Here is an 18860-nt window from a genome sequence, read left to right as displayed (position 1 = left end):
CAGAGGTTGGGTTGGCAGGGATGACACCAGTTTTTGTTCTGGAAGGATAACTGCTACCCATGTAAATTCTGTTAAATATCTCAGTTTCACACAGCAGCATGATAGTGGGAACAAGTAGAGAGCTTTGAGCAATTAGATTAGGTTACTACAGAAGTAGCACTGAAAAATACTGATAGAATTCAATATTGAAGCATACTGGACCCTCGAGGGAAGGCCGAGAGGAAATATCAGAGGCGTTCACCACATCCTTGGAATATGGAAATTCTGCCAGAGGACAGGAGAGTTGCCAGTGTAAAAATGCTGTTTGGAAGAAGATTAAACTAGATAACTATAGTCAGCCTTAAACTGGCAGTGCAAAAGCTTCTGGATACCATAACATAAAATAAAATTAGTACTCACTTTGAAAGATAGGGAGCAACAGGTGTAGGTAGCAGCTTGGTTTTGCAAAAAAAACAAGCCATATCTAACAAATATAATAAATTTTTTTGAGGAAACAACTGTAAATTGATAAAGGAAACTGTTGCATGTTGTATACTTGGCTTTCAAGAGCAGTTTGATAAGATGCCAAATAGAAGGCTTGCTGATAAAATTACATTAAAGGGAATCTGGCAGCATGGAGATGAAGTTGGTTAAAGGACTTAAAACAAACTGTAGTTGTTAATGGTTCTTTTTTAAACTGGAAGATGTAAATAGCGATGTTCCCCAATGGTCAGTATTGGGATCATTAGAAGAAATTTGGATTATTTTCTTTACTGCAGGAAATGTGAAACAGTGATCTGATAAAGGTGTTCACAATTAATAGGCGTTTTGACATAGTAACTTGGCTACTGAACAGCCTCATGAGTCTTAGAAACCCCCAAAACTTCCCAATTCCTGTCTGTTCCTGCTGCAAGAAAAGAACTCTTCCCTGTGACTTTTCTCTTAACTCGCAGATTCAAGAATTTCCACTCAAGTGTTCACAAATCCTCAGAATACATTTCCAATCAGCTTGGATTCCAGGCCTTTGGACATCCCTCTCCAATGCACCAAAATTCCAGTTCTCAGGATCTGTACCAGATTCTCACACCAGCCCTTAGACAATGTTCCCAGAGCAATACAGCTTTCCTTCCAATACCCACTAACCCTTGGTTACCAAACAACTCCTTATCCTATTACTGTCATACCTTATTCAGACTAAATAGTCCCGTCTCATTACTGCCTCTAACACTGATAAATTAGTGCCCCTGATAATACTACATAACACCCATGCTTAGAAAATTTTAAGTGACCATGAATGACACTATTATAGGCAGAACTGAAGCATTGCCCATTATAGACAGACTCAGGTGAATTTATAATGGGGAATAGAGAAATGGCAGAGAAACTAAATTTCTACTTTGTGTCTGTCTTCACTGAGGAAGATACAAGGCATCTAGATCTGTTAGCCTCACATCAGTTGTAGGAAAAATGCTAGAATCTATTATTATGAATGTGATAAATAGACACATGGATAATAGTGATCTGATTGGCATAGTCAACATGGATTTATGAATGAGAAACCATGTTTGACAAACGTGTTGAGTTTTTTGAGGATGTTCCTAACAGAATTGATAAAGAGGTGGTGAATGTAATAGATTTGGACTTTCATAAAGAACATAAAGAAATAGGAGCAAGAGTAGGCCATCTAGCCCCTCGAGCCTGCCCTGCCATTCAATAAGATCATGGCTGATCTGATAGTGGTTTAGTTCCACCCACCCGCCTGCTCCCCATAACCCTTAATTCCCTTATCGATCAGAAATCAATCTACCTGTGACTTAAACATATTTAACAAGGTAGCCTCCACTGCTTCAATGGACAGAGAATTCCAAAGATTCACTACCCTCTGGGAGAAGAAGTTCCTCCTCAACTCGGTTCTAAATTGACTCCCCTTATTTTGAGGCTGTGCCCTCTAGTTCTTGTTTCCTTTCTAAGTGGAAATAATCTCTCTGGTTCTACCCTGTCTAGCCCCTTCATTATCTGATATGTCTCTCTAAGATCTCCCCTCAGCCTTCTAAACTCCAACTAGTGCTCAATCTCTCCTCGTAAGCTAACCCCCTGATCTCCGGAATCAACCTGGTGAACCTTCTCTGTACTCCCTCCAAGACCAATATATCCTTTCGCAAATAAGGGGACCCAAATTGCACACAGTACTCTAGTTGCAGCCTCACCAGTACCTTGTACAATTGCAGCAAGACCTCCCTGCTTTTATACTCCATCCCCCTCGTGATAAAGGCCAACATGCCATTTGCCTTCTTGATCACCTGCTGCACCTGCAAACTGAGTTTTTGCGATTCATGCACAAGGACCCCCAGGTCCCTCTGCACAGTAGCATGTTGTAATTTTTCACCATTTAAATAATAGTCCATTTTACTATTATTCCTCCCAAAGTGGATAACCTCACACTTGCCAATGTTATACTCCATCTGCCAGATCCTCGCCCACTCACTCAGCCCATCCAAATCTCTCTGCAGACTTTCCACGTCCTCCACACAATTCGCTTTCCTACTGATCTTTGTGTCATCAACAAACTTTGTTACCCGACCCTCGATCCTCTCCTCCAGATCATCTATGTATATGGTAAACAGTTGAGGCCCCAGCACTGATCCCTGTGGCACGCCACTAGTCACCAACTGCCAACCAGAAAAGCACCCACTTCTTCCAACTCTCTGCTTCCTGTTAGATAGCTAATCCTCAATCCACACTAACACTTTATCCCCAGCTCCGTGTACCTTAATCTTTTGCAGCAACCTTTTGTGAGGCACCTTATCAAACGCCTTCTGGAAATCTAAAAACACCACATCTACCGGTTCCCCTCTGTCAACCGCACTCATTATATCTTCATAAAAATCCAGTAAATTCGTCAAACATGACTTTCCCTTCATGAATCTATGCTGCGTCTGCTTGATCGAACCATTCTTTTCAAGGTGTCCTGCTATTTCTTCTTTAATGATGGATTCCAGCATTTTCCCAACTATGGACGTTAAGCTAACTGGCCTGTAGTTACCCGCCTTTGTACGCATCGGTTTTTAATTTAATACTCTCCTTTATTTCCTTAGTTATCCATGGCCGGTTATCCCTTTTCTTACATTCCTTCTTTATCACCAGAATATATTTTTGCTGAGTACTGAGAAAAATCTCCTTAAAAATCCTCCACAGTTCCTCAGCTGTCCCACCAACTAGTCTGTGCTCCCAGTCTACATTAGCCAATTCCGCCCTCATCCTATTGTACTCCCCTCTGTTCAAGCAGAGGACACTGGTTTGGGACCCTACTTTCTCACCCTCCATCTGTATTAGGAATTCAACCATATTGTGATCACTCATTCCAAGAGGAACCCTCACAAGAAGATCTTTAATTTTACCTGTCTCATGACACAGGACTAGATCCAAGATAACTCGCTCCATCGTAGGTTCTGTAACATACTCTTCGAGGAAACTATCCTGACAGCATTCTAAGAATTCTTTCTCAAGTCCACCATGTCCGACTTGAATCAACCAATCAATATGCAGGTTAAAATCCCCCATGATTATTGCTGTTTCGTTTTTGCACGCATCCATTATTTGCTTGTTTATAGCCCGCCCCACCTCAAAGTTATTATTTGGGGGCCTATAGATCACGCCCACCAGTGATTTTCTCCCCTTACTATTCCTTATCTCCACCCACAACAATTCCACATTTTGCTCCTTAGAGCCTATATCGTCTCTCACTACCGCCCTGATGTTATCTTTAATTAACAGAGCTACCCCGTCTCCTTTTCCTTCCTGTCTATCCTTCCGAAATAGAGGTCTGATACCCCTGGATATTCAGTTCCCAGTCCTGGTCACCCTGCAACCATGTTTCTGTAACGGCCACTAGATCATATCCATTTGTACTGATTTGTGCCATCAACTCATTCACTGTGTTTCAAATGCATACCCCTGAACCCTCCCCCCCCCAACTATTTAGTTTAAAGGCCTATCTTCAGCCCTATTTATATGATTTGCCAGGACTCTGGTCCCAGTACGATTCAGTTGAAGACCATCCCATCTGAACAGGTTCCCCAATACTGGTGCCAACGTCCCATGAATTCAAACCCATTCCTCCTACACCAATCTTTGAGCCACGCATTCACTTCCTTAATCTTATTGACCCTGCGCCAATTCGCTCATGGCTCAGGTACTAATCCAGAGATTACCACCTTGTTGGTTCTGGTTTTTAATTTGGCTCCTAGCTTTTCATACTCCTTCTGCAGAACCTTTGTTCCTGTTCTACCTAGGTCATTGGCACCTATGTGGAACACGACAACTGGATTCTTATCCTCCCACTCCAAATTCCTCTGCAGCCCAGAAGAGATATCCCGGACCCGAGCAGCAGGCAGGCAACACAACCTTCGGGATTCTCGATCCTGGTCACAAAGAACAGTGTCAATGCCCCTAAATACACTATCACCAATTACCACTACATTTCTTTCTTCTTCCTCCACTTGAATGGCTCCCTGCACCACGGTGCCGTGGGCAGTTTGCTCGTCCTCCTTGCAGTCCCCATTCTTGTCCACACTGGGAGCAAGAATTTCAAACCTGTTGTAGCCCATGGGATAATGTCACCAATCAGCTATTACAACTACACCAGATTTATTTTACCTTTTGCTGACACAGTTTGCTATTTATTTTTTTTTAAAGAGCTGGGTACTTGAGCCTTGATCATCTTCACCTTTCAAGTGCATTTATTTCTCCTCTTAAAAAAAAATCATAACTCATAAAAGGCTCTTACTAAAGCAAAATGGTGTCTACCAGTTCAAATGGTCTGACTGAGTTCAAGCTGCCCTGTCTGAGTCATGGTGTACACCATTTCCCCTGCTGGCGAATATGTGATCTGTCAGAAATGGGAGTGAGGCTTCCAGTTTGAGTGGAATTCTCCCATCTGAGACTAAATCCTATGGGGGCAACCAGGATTGTTTCCTGCTGCCCATCCCCGGTTGTGTTTTCTTTGACAGACTCATATTTTATTGTTGTAAGATCATGTCCCATCCAGGAGACAAGTAGAATATATGTGTGTGTATATACTATAGCTTTTTTTTAAATGTATGTTTATATATAATGATACTCTACTATTTTGATATACTTAATGTTTAAGGTGGAGCTGCTTTAAGGGGCAATGCTTTTTTATAAGAGTCAATTTGTCTGGGACAACCATGCAGCTTACCAGGGTGTTGCTTGATCTCGAGGGTATTGGCTATGAGAAGAGGCTGAATAAACTAGGATTGTTTTCACTGGAAAGATGGAGGCTGAGTGGGGACCTCATGGAAGTCTACAAAATCATGAGAGGCATCGACAGGGTGGATAGTCAGAGGTTTTGCCAAGGATGGAAGTGTCAGTTACAAGGGGACACAGGTTCAAGGTGAGAGGGGGAAAGTTTAAGGGAGATGCGGGGGGGAGGTTTTTCATGTAGAGAGTGGGGGGTGCCTGAAACGCTCTGTCAGAGGAGGTGATGAAATCGGGCACTAGCAACATTTAAGAGACATCTGGATGAATACATGAATAGGGAGGGAACAGATGGATACGGACCGAGTAAGAACAGATGGTTTTTCTTTTAGTTAACAAGGGCATCATGATCGGCACAGGCTTGGAAGGCCGAAGGGCCTGTTTCTGTGCTGTACTTTGCTGTACTGTTCTTTGCTGCTGTACAGATTCAGGGACTAAGGCTCTTGGAACTCTACCTCCTGGATCCCACTTCCTGCCTTCTTCCCCCTACTTCCTGCCTCAATCGCAGCCACACCCTCTTGTCCCTGACCCCCGGCTGAATTAATTAGTCTAAGGGGTGTGACTGTCTCCTGAGACACACTGTCCAGGTAACTCTCCCCTTCCCTGATACGTTGCAGTGTCCGAAGCTCAGAATCCAGCTCGTCAACTTTGAGCTGGAGTTCCTCAAAAAATCAACATTTACTGCAGACATGCTCACTGGGAATCACCTTGGCATTCACTAGCTCTCACTTCATGCAGGAACAGCACATCACATGACCCTCCATCCCAATTACCTAGTTTAAGTTATTACAAACTAAGGATTAATTCTACCTTGCCTCGCCTGTTTCTGCCTAAGCCCGTTGAGCCAAAGCCCTTTAGCTCGCTTTTGATAAAGCCCCTCACAGGAAATTTGTTTGCAAAGTTAAAGCTCATGTGATACGAGGCAATATACAGGAATAGACTGAGGATTGGCTAACAAGGAGAAATCAGATAGTAGGAATAAATAGGTCATTCTTGCATTGGCAGTCTATGGCTAGTGAAGTACTACAAGAATCAGTACTCGTGCCCCAGTTCTACACAATATATAGCAATGATTTGGATGTGGGAACATCTAGTTCCCACATCCAAATTGTAATATTTCCAGGTTCACAAATGACACAAAGCTCAGTGGGAATGTGTGTTGAGAGGAAGATGCAAAGTGGTTTCAAGCGGATTTGGACAGACTTAGGTAGTAGGCAAGAACTTGGCAGATGGACTGAATTTACTTTGGTAGGAGGAACAGATGTTCATAGTACTTCTTAAATGAGAAAAAATTAGAAATGTAGATATATAGAGGGACCTGGGTGTCCTCACCAATAAGTCACAGAGCTAAAATGCAGGTGCAGCAGCAATTAGAGAATTTTGACCTTTAGCGCAAGAAGGCTTGAGTACAATGACGATGAAGTCTTGCTTCAGTTGCAGAGCCCTAGTTAGACTGCATCTGGAGCACTGTGTGATCTCCTTACCTTGGTAAGATTATTACAGTGATGAAGCCACCCTCTCTCCTATAAAGTGCATCCATCATTCCTTTGATGCAATGATGTGCCGCAGCCTGTGAAATGCCACAAAGGTCTCTGGCTGACCTCTGGAATGAACCCATGGCATAAAGGTTCAAGGTCTTCAAAGCTACAGGCATCAGGTGTCTATCTACACAATTTGATCTAATCACCCCTGTGGCATCTTGGAATGTCACTCAGGAGAGACTATTCTGCAAAGATACTAGTATTGTGACAGCTGGAGGTAGTTCGTCCTTTGCCTGTAAACTATTTGTGCAACATAACGTCATCTGGCAAGGCCTTGGTGACATTGGACTCTGTGTCCTTTTTCAACTTGAGCAGCACAAGGATTCTCGCACAAGGTCAGGAGTGTATAGCTGTGTCTGATCATTTGCCCTCCTCTCCTCCCTTCTCCTGTTCTCCTAAAGCCACCTCCAGAGTAAACCATTCCCACTGAGACAATGACCTCTGAATTCCCATTTGGAGTCTTCTGTTTCAGCAATCCTTCCTAGTTCCAGGCTTCCTGACCTCTCACTCCCTTACATGTCCTTCTTTTAAACTAGTTTGCCTCACACGTATGTCCAAAGATCCACAATCTTTTCTCTATCAGTAAACTCAGTTGCTACATTCACACTTAGACTTGATTTGTTTTAGCTTTCTCTACTGCCCTTGTGTCACCCATGAATAGCTGCCAGTAATCACTAAATCCACCCCCTGCCCCACCCCACACCCCTGCAAACTCTGTTTGGTCTGTGTGCAAAGTGGAATGGACATAGCAAAATGTCAGTCAATTGCCTGCTTAACTATTTGAACTATGTTTAGCAATCGCAGACAGGCTTTTCATTTAGTGAAGACGGGCAAGTTCTGCTATTATGATGCCCTATGATATGAAGACATGGGAGGACCATCTATCTGAACACTCTCTAAGTTCCAGCCCATGCTTCTTTGGTTAAACAAGAAAAAGACAACATGAAGTTTATAAGCCAAATAATGACACATCAAGTATTGCTATCTTTTAGAGTGGACTACCATATTTCATTCTATGGACACAGAAAGAGTTCAAAAATTAAATATACAAGCAAAAAGTATGTGGCACGCTGAAAATGAACAGCCTTGATTCTTGCTTTTTTTTGAGCAACACACGATTAGGAGATCACTGCCAAAGAAATATTATATTGCCAAATATAACCAGTGACTGCCAGATTTGTATAATACAGGATACACCACGAAAGCCACCCTCTTCCTCTTTATATATGACTAGAATATTACCTCATAGCACCATCTTCCCAACAAGTAGTATAAAGAAGGATCATTTGGCTTCAGCTCAATAGCCTTATCGATGTGTTCCTAGAAAAACAATAAGAAACAAAGTTAGAATGTAAACTTGTTAATACTGCTGCTCAGCAGAATATGATCAGATTCTTTCTATACACTAACGCACACACATCCAAAACCAGGCCAACATTTTTATTTTTGTACTTTCTTTTGCTCTGATTTGATTATTTTTCCCCTTGCCATAAAGTCCCTACAAAAATCCAAGGGGTGCTGAGTGAGTGTTCTATTGTTGGAAGGGCCATCTTTTGTATGCGATGTTAATCTGAGGCTGCTTGTTCAGGTGGATGTAAAATATCCCATGACGCTACTTGGAGAAGAGCAATGCCAAGCCATTTATTATGCCTCAGTCAACATCTTGAACAAATTAACTGATCATTTATTCACTATTGTTTGCCATAACTTCCTGCGACAATTTGGCTACAGTTTCTGGATACACAAAAGAAATTACACTTCAAGAGTAATTCATTGCTTCCGATACACATCTGAAAAGCAAAAATACAAATACCTCTTTCTACATATCTTTTGTGCCGCTCTCGGTTGTGCATTCAGCAGAAACATTCCAGCAGAGTAGGAGGCTGTTTGCCCATCATATGTGCCGGTTTTATGGCAACACAAAATGTCCCTATTGTTTCCCACAGCTTTGTCTCTTTCTCTGCTTCCAATATTTATCCACTTTCCCTTCAATGATTCAATGGTACCCATTTTACTGTTCTCCTGTGGTAAAGTATTCCATTGTCTGAAAACTCTCTCTAAAAATCCATCTCTTATAACTTCTCTGATCCTTCACTTCTTTACCAGAGGTAAAATCGTTCCCTATTTGCCTTCTCAAGTTTAAATTCATAATTTAAAAAATAAGATCTAATAAGCATCTATTATCTTTCCTGTCTCAGATTTTTCCTTATGTTATATTTTCCCATCACTGGTATCATGTTCATGAATCTATAATGGATGCTTTCTATGGCTTATGTGGCCTTTTTTGTAATGGAGTTTCCAAGCAATACACCAACTGTTACCTAATATGTTTAGTACAAATGTATCATTACTTGGCAAAAACATTAAAGTGGAGATTGGACTTTCCAATGTTCCCTTCTTGTTTATGCAAAAATAACTTTAACCTGAGGGCATAGCAGTGATTGGTAAGTTTAAAATTTATTTGTTAGTCACAAGTAAGGCTTACATTAACAGTGCAATGAAGTTATTGTGAAATTCCCCTAGTCACCACAGTCTGGCACCTGTTCGGGTCAATGCACCTAACCAACACGTCTTTGAGAATGTGGGAGGAAACTAGAGCACCCGGAGGAAACTCATGCAGACATGGGGAAAGTGTGCAAACTCCACATAGGCAGTGACCCAAGCCGGGAATCAAGCCCAGGTCCCTGGTGCTGTGAAGCAGCAGTGCTAACCACTGTGTTACCATGCCGCTCCATTTAATGGAAACACTGCAGGGCTGAAGGGAATAATTAGTCGGAATGTGAATTGATAGGCAATGATAAAGGAGTCTGGAATTTGCACTGATTATAAAAATTACTGAGCTAAAACAACAGTTGAATCACTCCAGGCTATTTTTCCCTTAAATTTCCTGGTTTCTATCTGAGTATTTTATGGGAATCCTAAACCAAGAATGATAAGAGAGAACAATTTCTACAATCATGCTTTCTTTGATCGCCAGCAAGTTTCTAAAACTACTTATCAGATTTTCTAGACATGCTGCTAATTTTCCAAGCAAGCTAATTTATTGAAAATTGCATCATCACAGGGTTCATATAGAGGAGGTTCACACTTAGGAACAGGTTGCAAGAAAGAACAAAGGCGAGGTTGAAAGAGAAGCCAATAGAATTGGAAGGAAAAGGGGAGTGAGAGAGAAAAAAGCAATGTAAAGGAAGCAAAAAGAGAAACAGAGAAACAAAAACATGACTGCAAGGATTAAACTTGGATCAGAATGTTTTCTGCGTCTGACTGAACTCAAAATCAAGGACAAAAACAACATCCGTGTCACACAGCAAAATAGATAGAAACTACAAGCCAAAAAATACAACTCATTTCTGACCCTGATCTGCAAGCAATGATTATTCCCCTTGGATTCTCTGATAAAACAAATAATAGCATAGCAGACAGGTTCAACTTCTGAGCCAACTATTGATCGACGCCGTTCAAATTCAAAAAAGTAAGACTTGAACTTATAAAACACCTTATCACATTTTGGGAGAAACATCCCAAGCCACTTCACATATTACCAATGATGTGTAGCCATTATTATTTAGGTAAATGCAGCAGCTATTTACACACAATAAGGTCCTACAACAACAATGAGGTGAATAACTCTTTTATATGGAATTATCTTGCACAGAAACAGGCTATTCGACCCAACTGGTCAACACTGGTGTTTATGCTCTACATGAGTCTCCTCTCAACCTTCTTCAACTGACCTATCAACATATCCTTTCATTCCTTTCTCCCTAATGCACTCATCTAACTTCATCTTAATCCATCAATGTTAATTATCTCAAACACACTATGTGGTAGCAAGTTCCACATTCTTAGCACTCTCTGGATAAAGAGGTTTCTCCTGAATTAACTACTGAACACAACAGCGACCATCTTATATACATGACCTCAAATGAACTTCTGAATAAGTGGATACATTTTCTCTCTGTTTCCCCTATCAAGCCATTTCATTATCTTAAAGGCCTCTTCCAGGACAACCCTCAGCCTTCCCCTTTTATACAGTCCTGGCCTGTTCATCACCAAGAAAGGTTGAAAGTAAATTTGCTTAAATAAATGGGTTCTTCAGATCTTGAAAAAGTGCAGGTGATACACAGCTTCCAGAAGGAGAGAGTTGATGGTCTGAACTGAATGGCTGTTTTCTGTTTCTTTTTAAGGCTTTTTCTAATCCTGAGATTGAATGGTCTTAATAGTGCCTTTAATGGGCATGGGCTGGTTTCTGTCAAAATCATGCATTCAGCACTCCTGCCCTCACCAGTTACATTGTGGGAATAGGTCCTATTCCTCCACAATTTTCATGGAGCTGGGCCAAGTTTTTAAAGAGCTGTGGTTCACAGTCTCTCAGTGGAGTCAGGAATCCTAGTCTACATGAGGGGACCGTTTCAAAACCAAATTCAAAGGTCCTCTTTACATCCTCTCTGCCAAGTTACATCCACCCCAGGGCCTTCATGCTCCCTATGTCAAGCTCCGCCCTTCCACCCACTATCTATGGACCCTCATGATCCCCTTGCCTCTTCCATGCCCATTAACCCACTGTACATTTTTAGAACCAATGACCCCCCCGATGTACACAAGTATATGTAAAAAAAAGGTAAAGAAAAGTAATTCTCCTATGTTCAAGAAAATCTGCACGAAGTTAATAAAAGTGTCAATCATCCAGGCCCTTTAAAGTATCAAACATCACAAAGTTTTGCAACCACTTAACATGTGTAAATAAATACTGCAAACTTGTCAAAAAGTCTGAGGTGTCAATCAAACAATGTTTCCTTTGGAAAGTAGGTGTTCTAGTATTAGAATAGCTATATTCTAATATAGCCAAGAATATGTAAAGAGACTTATTGGCTGAGAACCAGACATTGTATTATTTTTGAAGCAGCTGTTCCCAGAGCACTTTCTCCCGAGGTGGTTTGGCCAGGCCAGGAAGTTTCTTGACTCCCATCACTTACCTTGAGATGAGAATGTCCCTCTACAATCAAACGCTCCATATGTGACCTTAAAATGGAGGTGCTATCGAAAAGTAGCAGAATGTTCCATAACATAGAAGCACCAGTGTGGAGGTGGAACCCCATCACAGGAATGATTTTGGCCATGACTGCTTCAGCCTTGTGGCTCTGCCACTGGGGCACGAAGAGCAGGTTTCAATGGTCCGATGACCTTTCATGAGACTGTGGACTCATTTAGGGGGATGGGGTGCCCTTTAAGTGGGGCTTTAATTATTTTGATTGGCTGCCTGGTTCCGTAAGGTGGGTTTCCTGGCAACACACTCTTAAACAACCTGCCATCAGAGAAAACAGCATTGGGGAGCTATCCCCAAACAGGTGTTCCATTACTTCTCTGGGCCCTACTTCCAAAAGGCCAAGAAGATTATGGCCTTAATATCCAAGCAGTGTGTGAACTCTTTACTCATCTTATCTCAGTGAAGCTGATTGAGGAATGCATCCTCTTATAAGTTCATGTTTTTTCAGGTTTACTTTAGGAGGGTCTTGGTTTAACATCCTGTCACAGGATTAGTTATTGACTGTATAGCATTCCATCCGAACTGCACAGAAATGTCAGTCTGGATGATGATTTCAAGTCATGGAATATGGATTGAATCACAGCTTCCTGCTCAGAAAATGAAGTGCCACCAATGGAGCCAAGGTGACAACTGATCAGGAATAAATGATTAAAATCAAAGACACCCATAATGGATGGCCCGGTAATGCCAGCATCAGGGATCTTCCATTGGACTCTTCTCAAATTTGATGAAGTATTTTCATTGCCATTTCTTACATTTGCTTTTCTTACGTTAGCTTTTCTGTTTTACACCTAAGTTCAATAAACTACAACTACAGACAAATTCTCAGTTCAGTCTTTTATCTCAGGATTCAAAAGCAGATGTATAGATGAAGAACATCATTAAATGGCTACAATCAAACTGTGTTTCAATGCTCAAAACACTGAAAGAATTAAAGAGTTCTGTTTAATGTCATAGATGTTGCACACATAAGGGAGTTGTATCCAAGAATTACAGGATAATAAATGCTATCCTTGCTAATTACCCATGCAAGATAGTTTTACGCTGAGTTTATACCCTCGGGCACTGGATTTAGAAATAAATTTATTTCACATATGATTCTTGCAGGAAATGGAGTTTCAACTCATCAACATATTTTATGGGTTTTTATTACAATCCAACTTTATGTCTATAATTATTGATACCATTATCTATTTCCAGGTATTTTCGACTGAATTAAAATACTCAAATTGCCATGGTACGATTTAAACATACGTTCTTTGGGTTATTATTCCAGGCCTCAGGTAACAGAGATACACTTGTCTCCAAGGACAAGCAGGAAGCATGAAAATTAAAACTGTTGTTAGCCCAAAGGATATAATACCATATCATATACTAACACCAGGCACCTTGTATACTGAGTTATACAATAGTGCACTGGGGAGCTAATACAAAAAATTCCTTTACCGTAGCACCTTATTGGACTTCCATCTTGAGAGAGCATGTCCGTCTGCACTTCAAGAATCCCTTTGTTCCTGACATAAGAATTGTGACACTGTCTATTTTAAAGGCATAAAGAGTTGAAATCTGCCAAGATTGATATATCTTTATTCCAGTGCATGAATGACATGGCTAGTGGGGTCTACACTTTTGGTTGTCTCAATAGACTTCAAACAGGTTGCAAACCATTTGCAAATGAAAATGTAATAAAAGTGTGATTGTAAGTACTTTTTTATTCTAATCTCAATTTTCAATCCTTTCCATCATCGTATTGTTCTTACTTCCATGAATTATATAATGGGGTCTGTACTCTTCCTGGAAATGCTGGTTCAATTCTAACTTCAAGCTCATCAGCAAACATTTTTATTGAGATATAGCATTACTGTGAGAGACTAAAACCTTGCCCTGCATATTTTTTAAATATAAATATAGATATTCCCATTGCTATTACATAAATGTTAAAAGTGAACAAAAGCGCTTAGAATGGCTGAACCTATGTTTGTTCCTAATCCCAGAACAAGCTATTTTGCAGTTTCAGGAAAGCTCACACCTCGTGAGTTCTCCGAGGCCACCAATGACTATCTGTGGACTACATAGCTCAAGAGAGCTATACAAAGGCCATCTTTATTTCGTAGCCTAAGTTGACCAAAAGACAACTGATGGTCTGCTAAAACAAAAGACCCACAAACTTTCTTTCAATTTATAAAGACTGAGACATTTAGCAATTTTCAAAATCCTGCTGCATTCCAAATGATGAATACACATCTTTGGCTGGAGATCGAATGGAGAAGTGAGGTCATGTGACATAGGCCTCAGGCTTGTTGCACAAGTTAATATTGCCTCATTGATCTGAATAGCCCAGTCTGCTCTTTATCAGCTGACAAAAGGAGCTTCGTCCAGGTAGAACTCCTGGCTCCATTTACACTGCTTCTGCTGGAAATTCTGTAACATCATCTATAAGGCCAATTCCTTACTGTGTGTCTCTCTTATCTTGCGAGGTCAACACCACCTATCAACTCTGTAAAACCTTCTCTCTATCCCTCTTTTACTGTATGAATTCAAGGGATAACATTGATACTTACTTTCCACATTTTGAGAGTGTGCAAAAAAATTAATCCTTTGAATTCATTTTATCTCAAGTTTGCTATGATGTTATTAATAGAAAATTGGATCATACCATAACTGACAAGTTGGGAAATACATCACCGCTCATAAAAAGGGAAACAAATCAAAACACCTTGCTGTTTTTAGACTGCTGCACAGAGTAGAAATTAGTGTTTATATTAACCCCCTCCAGTCAGTAACACATTTGCAAGAACTTCTTTTCAATCAAGCTCATATAAACTGACAAAAAATACATATTGTGTTTAGAGTCTTTCTTGAATCTGCATAAGCATTACCAGAATCTTGCTTTGTATTTCCACATTATGGGTGGAATCGTTCGAGAATTTGGCAGAGTATCAGTTCTAGTGAGAAAACTGGACAGTTTTCTCTCCAGGTCTTGTCATTTTGACTGATGGTTTGCACAATCAGTCTGGTGAGGTGGGAACTCGTACAGCTAGAAACCGACTCCATTGAGATCGGGGTGCCCTTTTTAAAGAGTGCCTTGATAACTGATAAAAAATTAATCCCCTCCATTTCAGAGGTTTATTCCCAATCATTGCCAGCATTGGCCCCCTTCTATCTCACCCTCCCAATCATCATTGGCCTCCTTCTGTCTCATCCCTTCTCCCTCCCGATCATCGCCAGCATTGGTTGCCTTCCTCCCACCCCTGATCATTGCCAGCAGCCTCATCACTCTGCTCCCCCCTACAAATGGATGAGTCTGCACAAGTGGTGCTCTCCCTAGGGCCTGTCCCTGCATTGCCGCAGCACAGGTTGGCATAGCCAGGGTGGCACTGACAGGTCGACAGTGTCAACCAGCAGGACCAGCCTGTGTCAAAGGAAGTGCCAGGGTTCATTGCCAGAGCATTGCCTGACCATGTCCCTCTCCCCGGGGGCTATCGTGACCTTTGCACTCCTGGGAAGAACCCCACAACAGGTTCACGTCTGGGTGAATCTGTTGTAAATTTTGCCTACATGATACAAAAGTCTAGTGCGGGGAGAAGATCTAGTGGAGGGGAGCCTTAATATTTAAATAGATTGAAATTAATGAAAGTCAGATTCTTGGCCATTATGGAAATAAACCTGATTATGTTGCTGCTGGGGTGGGGTGGGGTGGGGCGGGGCGGGGGTGGTGGTGAAAATCAAAAATTGTCATCTCGCTGGCAAGATTTGCAATTTCTGAATTTTGCCAGATCTTGAGCCCCATCTGCTATTTCATCAATGGAGAGTGCAGGTTCAAGATCCCGCCCAATGATAGTAATCTCCTGAAGGGATGTTTCCAGTGTCAAGCACACAGGGGCGCACTGAAACACAGAAACCCTACACTGCAGAAGAAAGCCATTCAGTCCATTGAGTTGGCACTGACAACAATCCCACCCAGGCCCTACCCCATAATCCCACATAGTTACCTCACTAATCCCTCTAACCTACTCATCCCAGGATACTATGGGCAATTTAGCATGACCAATGCACCTAACCTGCACATCTTTGGACTGTGGGAGGAAACTGGAGCACCCAGAGGAAATCAATGCAGAAACGAAGAGAATGTGCAAGCTCCACAAAGACAGTGATCCAAGCTGGGAATCGAATCCAGGTCCCTGGAGCTGTGAGGCAGCAGTGCTAACAACTGTGCTACGAATCCATATTGGTGGGAAATATTATGGGTTTGTTGTGCCTGTGTTTATGTGCTTTTAACTTAATAGTTGGAAAACCAGGCACAACAAGTCTACAAGTTCCCCATGAGCACTCCAAGTGAGCATTGTTCCCCTCTTCTGGGAATAGGTTCTGATGTGCTGACACAGATTAAATAGCTGGCAGCTCTGCAAATGGAAGAGACATCACCATTACCTTCTATCTGAATTAATTTGGCAATACTGGATCAGAAGCTGATCATTTCCCATCTGTTCACTGATTTTTTTTTTACAAATTTTCTTAAGCATGGATCCATAGAATCCCTACAGTGCAGGAGGCGGCCATTTGGCCCATCAAGTCTGCACCGACTCTTACCCAGGCTTACCCCATAACTACATATATTTATCCTGCTAATCCCTATATCTATATATCTGGGGAGATGAAGGGGCAACTTAGCATGGCAAATCAACCTAACCAGCACATCTTTGGACTGCAGAAGGAAACTGGGCCACCTGGAGGAAACACATGCAGACATGGGGAGAACGTGCAAACTCCACACAGGCAGTCACCTAAGATTGGAATTGAACCCAGGTCCCTGGCAGGTGAGTTGGCAGCATTAACCACTATGCTGCCATCAAAATAATTTTGATTTTATTTGTAAAATTAAACAAACAGACAAGCTAGTGAATTAATAGACTGGATGAGCTTTTCCCACAGTAAACATTCAGCATCGAGTGCACCCAGGTCCAGCATATTAAAAGTTGGGTATACAGCAAAAATCTCTCTACCCTGCCTGATAATTTGCCTTAACCCCCATCACTAGAGTAGGGTGAAGACCAGCACTCCTCACATCAGCTGCCGTCACACCACCACCATGATTGAGTTCTAAGCAGTTTTGTGCTGAAGGTTGATGCTCATTAGCTACTGAGTTGATTTAACACTAAGCTAATATAACACAACGGACTCACAGCCAGTAATCATTCACCTCATCAATCTGGGCTCCAATTCAAGACAAGTCTCTCAGGTGACACTCACTCAATGCTAATTCTCTACACCAAGCAGTTTCTCCTTGCTTCTAACCATAATACAAATAAGAGCTACCATTTGAGACCAGCTGGAGAAGTTATTTATCATCAAATTAACTGCATGTCTTAACATCCACAAGGAATATTCAAGATAAATGTCAGGCTGATACCAAACAGACTGCCTTGTCTAATTCATAGGCTCACAGAGAAGAAATCTGATTAGTGAGGAAGTAGAGGAATAAATGTTGAGACAAAACTAAGAGGTGAAGAGAGACTGATATATTGATAGAGTCATAGAATCCTACAGTGCAGGGAGGAGGCCACTGGGCCCATCGAGTCTGCACTGACCACAATCCCATCCAGGCCCTATCCCCATAACCTCATGCATTTACCCTTGCTCGTCCCCTTGACACTAAGCGTCAATTTAGCATGGCCAATCCACCTTAACCACACATCTTTGGACTGTGGGAGGAAACTGCAGCACCCAGAGGAAACCCAAGCAGACATGGGGAGAATGTGTAAACTCCACACAGACAGTGATTCAAGCTGGGAATTGAACCCGGGTGCCCGGAGCTGTGAGGCAGCAATGTTAACCACTGTGCCGCCCCATCATTTGCAAATTCAATTTCAAATATTCGCTCTGCTTCACCTGAAGGTCAGGCTTTACTGTAGTACAATGCCATTCGCACCATGAGCCTAGACTGTAGGGGAATCGTGGTTGAGCCAAGAAGCTAATTGTGTCCCAGCATCCACACTTGCACAAGAGTGAGTGAACAGCAATCAGCAACAGGAATCCCGAGTGATTGTCCCTCCCGCAGCTTGGGGCACTGAAGTTAATAGCAGCTCCTCAACTTCAGCATCAGCAGACAGGGAGACAACACAGTCGGTCGGCACTTTTTTAAACATTAAACTTAGCCAATACTTACTGGAACAATGGCAGCCAAATATGAATTGTCTTAAATTTGAACTGCTCTTTAACAACTGCCACACCATCGATAGAAATTTCCCATCATAATCAGTGTATAAATTGGAATTGTCATCTGATTGGTGAGGAGAGTTTCTTTTCATTGGAATGCATCACTATATTGTTTATGGTTAACATAACTAGAAGTCTTATGTACTGCCTATTATAATTGTATTTTATTATGGGTTATAATAGCAGAGCAGTTGCAATCCATGTTTTGCAAATGTGTGGGAGTCCTTGGTGGTTTGAATATCCAGGAAGAACACACTCTTGGAAATCAGATCCAGCTGTTTCTATTTAGGATCAGTTATTGAGTTAGACAAGCAGCAGGACATGTTCTGTTACATATGGGAATAAAGTTCCCATGTGGAATTCACTTTTTCAAGAGGTCATCACCTCAATGTTGCAAAGTTTCAAAATATAGCATTGTATCCATGGGTTGTTATATTCTTCTTTGTTCTGTCTTTTCCTTGGGTATTAATGGGTTAAAATCAAACTTTAGAAAATGACAATCTGTTTGACGTCCAACAGGCCGGGAACAGACAATATGACTGGGATTGGTCACATAAAGGGCATTAGCCTGTAAATGCCTTAACTTTCAATCTCTTTTACTTGCTCACTCAAAGAGGCTATTATATTTATGGTGCTGTTTGCTACTGGTTATATTATGGGTGCTTTAGATGTCTCAATGTGGAAAGCTTGAGACCTGTCTGCATAAATATGAAGCGTTTATTAGTTGTCTTTAATTATTCACAGATCCCAGGTTGAAGTTGTGCATAGAGCTGTTGTCTCTATACAGGTAGACTGCTTGC

At 41.6% G+C, this 18860-nt stretch overlaps 1 protein-coding gene across 5 annotated transcripts in view; it reads right to left on the bottom strand.

Moving 5' to 3' along the window:
- LOC145352735 (regulator of microtubule dynamics protein 3-like) overlaps positions 1-18860 on the bottom strand; it is a 315582-nt gene that overhangs the window by 82449 nt on the left and 214273 nt on the right. For all 5 annotated transcript variants that reach the window (XR_013888574.1, XR_013888575.1, XM_080202997.1 and 2 more), the window contains exon 8: positions 8040-8117. Coding sequence is in view for 3 of the 5 variants with exons in the window: in XM_080202997.1 (XP_080059123.1) it covers positions 8040-8117 (78 nt within the window). In the remaining 2 variants the exon portion in view is untranslated. The remainder of the gene's footprint in view (positions 1-8039; positions 8118-18860) is intronic.

This window comes from Carcharhinus amblyrhynchos, chromosome 14 (assembly GCF_965287045.1).
Source record: "Carcharhinus amblyrhynchos chromosome 14, sCarAmb.v2.hapA, whole genome shotgun sequence".
NCBI classification, from domain to species: domain Eukaryota; kingdom Metazoa; phylum Chordata; class Chondrichthyes; order Carcharhiniformes; family Carcharhinidae; genus Carcharhinus; species Carcharhinus amblyrhynchos.
The sequence above is the reverse complement of the archived record's forward strand: the minus strand, read 5'-3'. Positions and strand labels throughout refer to the sequence as shown.